At 46.9% G+C, this 3,157-nt stretch overlaps 1 protein-coding gene across 2 annotated transcripts in view; it reads left to right on the top strand.

Annotated features, from left to right (window-relative positions):
* sgcd (sarcoglycan, delta (dystrophin-associated glycoprotein)) overlaps positions 1 to 3,157 on the top strand; it is a 202,888-nt gene that overhangs the window by 190,201 nt on the left and 9,530 nt on the right. For both annotated transcript variants that reach the window (XM_017432744.3, XM_017432743.3), the window contains one exon: positions 2,731 to 2,854. In XM_017432744.3, coding sequence (XP_017288233.1) covers positions 2,731 to 2,854 — 124 coding nt within the window. The remainder of the gene's footprint in view (positions 1 to 2,730; positions 2,855 to 3,157) is intronic.

Here is a 3,157-nt window from a genome sequence, read left to right on the forward strand (position 1 = left end):
ATCCGAGACCACCGATCCAAGACCGCCGATCCAAGACCGCCGATCCGAGACCACCAATCTGGGACCGCCGATCCGAGACCACCGATCCAAGACCGCCGATCCGAGACCGCCAATCCGATCCAAGACCACCGATCCAAGACCTCCGAGCCGATCCGAGACCTGCGCCAGCGTGAAACAGCTGATCTGTAAATCGTTACGCTGTCGTCAGTTTCACTTCAGGAAATATGAAGGAAGTGCCGCCAGGCTGCACCAGAAGTGCTACAGCTAGTTGCTGCTGTTATTTGCACCTATCATGGAAATCCACAAAAAAGTTCAACCTTGAATCAAAAAAACCAAACAAAAAACCGGTGTTACCGAGCTGTAATAAAGTTAAACTAAAAGTTTTAAAATGAATCATTTCAGATGTTTAATCAGAAATCAAGTTTATTTTTTCAAATATTGATTTTTAGAGAGATTCTGTTTGACGTACGGAGATAAAATCTGCCTCAAAGTAACTTCCTGTATTTATTTTAGGTTTTATTTGTACAAATATCGTTGATATTATTTGTAGATTTGAGAAGTGAGAGAATAAAAACAGTAACTTGGTGCTTTCTGGAGAAATATTCTGCTTTGTTCCCAAACAGAAGTGGACAAACTGTAAATAAAATGTGAAGCTGGAGCCGAGGTTCTGTTCATCCAGAACCAGCAGGAAGTTGGTCGGGAGGTTTGTTTTATGGGAACAAACCGGAGTTTAAACATGAATCCAGGTTGGATCCATGTTGGTCCGACAGCATCTTTCCTCCGCCTAACTGCCGTTTGATGACATCCCAGCTGCGTTTTATTAACTTCTTTCCTGAAGCGTTGGATTCCAGCTCCGGCCGTCGGTTCCAGGTTTAAACCGTTGATTTGGAGTCCAGCTGAGTTACCAATGAACGGCTGTTTTAGTCCACCTCTCCTCAACCTTCTGAAAGACGAGTCAGGAGCTGACGGCTTGTGAAAAAAGCTTCAGTTTGGTGACATTAAGACCAGGAGAGACGCCGCCTCTTCAGGTCTAAATCTTCTGAAGCGTCCTGACGTCTCGGAGCGGGTTTCTGTGGAGACGTGACGAGGCGTGGGCTGATCGTTAATCCTCCGACAGAAACGTGTGAGCAGGTGGTGTTCGAGTGTCGGATCCACTCAGTTTACAATCCCTTCTCGGCTCTGTGTTCGTTCTGCTCCCAGGATGGTGAGTTTGAAGTGTGGAAAATCTTCAGGGCCTCACATGAAGGTTTGAATCCGTACAGGATGGCACGGCGTGTTTCCTGATGCCGTTTTCTTTTCAATCTATTGATTAATTAATTACAGACATTTGTGTTTAAAGCACAATCGATTCCTTACGCTCCACCGTGAGCGAGACCAAAGAGCTGCTGGAGGACTTCAGGGACCAGATGGATCTGCACGAGACTGGAATAGACTACAAGACCATCAGTGAAATCAGTCCCCCTCAGAGCTCCTTACAAGATCTTCCTCATGGGGTGAGGATGAGGATGATGATGAGAGAGGTGAGGTTTTAGCCCACAGTTACATGGAAGGACCACAGTCAGCAAGACCAGCAGTGGTACCAAGACCAGCAGTGGTACCAAGACCAGCAGTGGTACCAAGACCAGCAGTGGTACCAAGACCACCAGTAGTACCAAGGCCACCAGTGGTACCAAGACCAGCAGTGGTACCAGGACCAGCAGTGGTACCAAGACCAGCAGTGGTACCAAGACCAGCAGTGGTACCAAGACCAGCAGTGGTACCAGGACCAGCAGTGGTACCAGGACCAGCAGTGGTACCACACTTTGATGGAAAGGAGTGAAGTCCAGCAGCACCCATGAGGTCCTCCTGCTCAAGAAGACAAGTCGATCTCTTTGGCATCAACTTGACCCGTCATGTTTGGAAACACGGCGGTGGAAACATTATGATTTGGAGCTTTTTTTTAGGTTAAGGGTACAAGAGAACTTCACCACATTGAGGGACCAATGGACGGGACCCTAACCCATAAAAACTGTCTTCCCTGAATCAGAACACAAGACAGGTCCTGGATCCAACCCAAAAAAAAAAATCGTAGTCCTTATAGCTGCGTTTACCAGGTCTTTTTTCCTGTTTCAGAGTTGGTGCTTTCTTGGCTCAGTGGGGATTCTGGAGGGATGCAGACGATGTGATTGGTCCGTTCGTTAATGCGCTGTCCGTTGATTAGTCGAGCAGGTTGAAGGCTCTGAAAGAAACCGGCGCTAATAAAACTCGAGCGCTGCTGAACTGTGAGTGTGTTCAGCACAAAATAAAGTGATCTGTCAGGCGAGTTTTGGCTCCTCGGACTCCTCCCGGGTGTTTGTAGCTCTTTAAACTCTGCTTTAAAATTAAATTTAAAAAAAAAAAAAAAAAGGCCACAACCACACAGGTCGGACTGCTGAGTCCTCCATCGTTCTTCTTAATGGTGGTTCGAGACATTATCTGTATAAATTACGAGTTTTGCACAATCGCAGCTTTTCCCTGGCAGTGCGAAAAACAAACCCATAAGTCGTGAGAACCTCCGCGCCGCGGGACTAACTGTCCTGATAACTCTTCCAACCATTCGGTTCAAAAGCACTTTTTGTGCAAGCTGGACTGGAGGCTCGTACTGAGAATCAGATTATCGCCACAAAGAAAACACAAAGCTTTATTCTCTGCCGTGAAACCCTGAGCAGTAAGGGTGGCTTGAGATCATCAACTTCTGCTGTTTTCTTCCAGGCTGGAGTCCCCCACCCGCTCTCTGCTGATGGAGGCCCCCAAAGGGATCCAGATCCTGGCCGAGGCCGGAGACATCCAGGCCATCTGCAGGAACGAGCTGCGACTGGAGTCCAAAGATGGAGAGGTCAGTCCACCAGCATTTTAACATTTCTCCTCTCTATGAGACGAATCAACAACAATAACTTGGATCTAGATGTAATAATCAGACCCTCCAGGATTTCATGATGTTGCGATCGCAGCTATTAACGTAAAATCAAGCAAACCCCGCGAAATCGTAACTTTAACCCAATATTTATTGTTTCTAAAGTGATTCTCCACCGTTTCTGCGGTCTAGTCTCTTCTTTGTGGGTTTGTGTAGCGTGGAATACAAAATAACCCCAAATAACTCAGGAAGAAGACACGTGACGTCACTTCCTGTTAACATCAG

This window comes from Kryptolebias marmoratus, linkage group LG13, assembly GCF_001649575.2.
Source record: "Kryptolebias marmoratus isolate JLee-2015 linkage group LG13, ASM164957v2, whole genome shotgun sequence".
Classification (NCBI taxonomy): domain Eukaryota; kingdom Metazoa; phylum Chordata; class Actinopteri; order Cyprinodontiformes; family Rivulidae; genus Kryptolebias; species Kryptolebias marmoratus.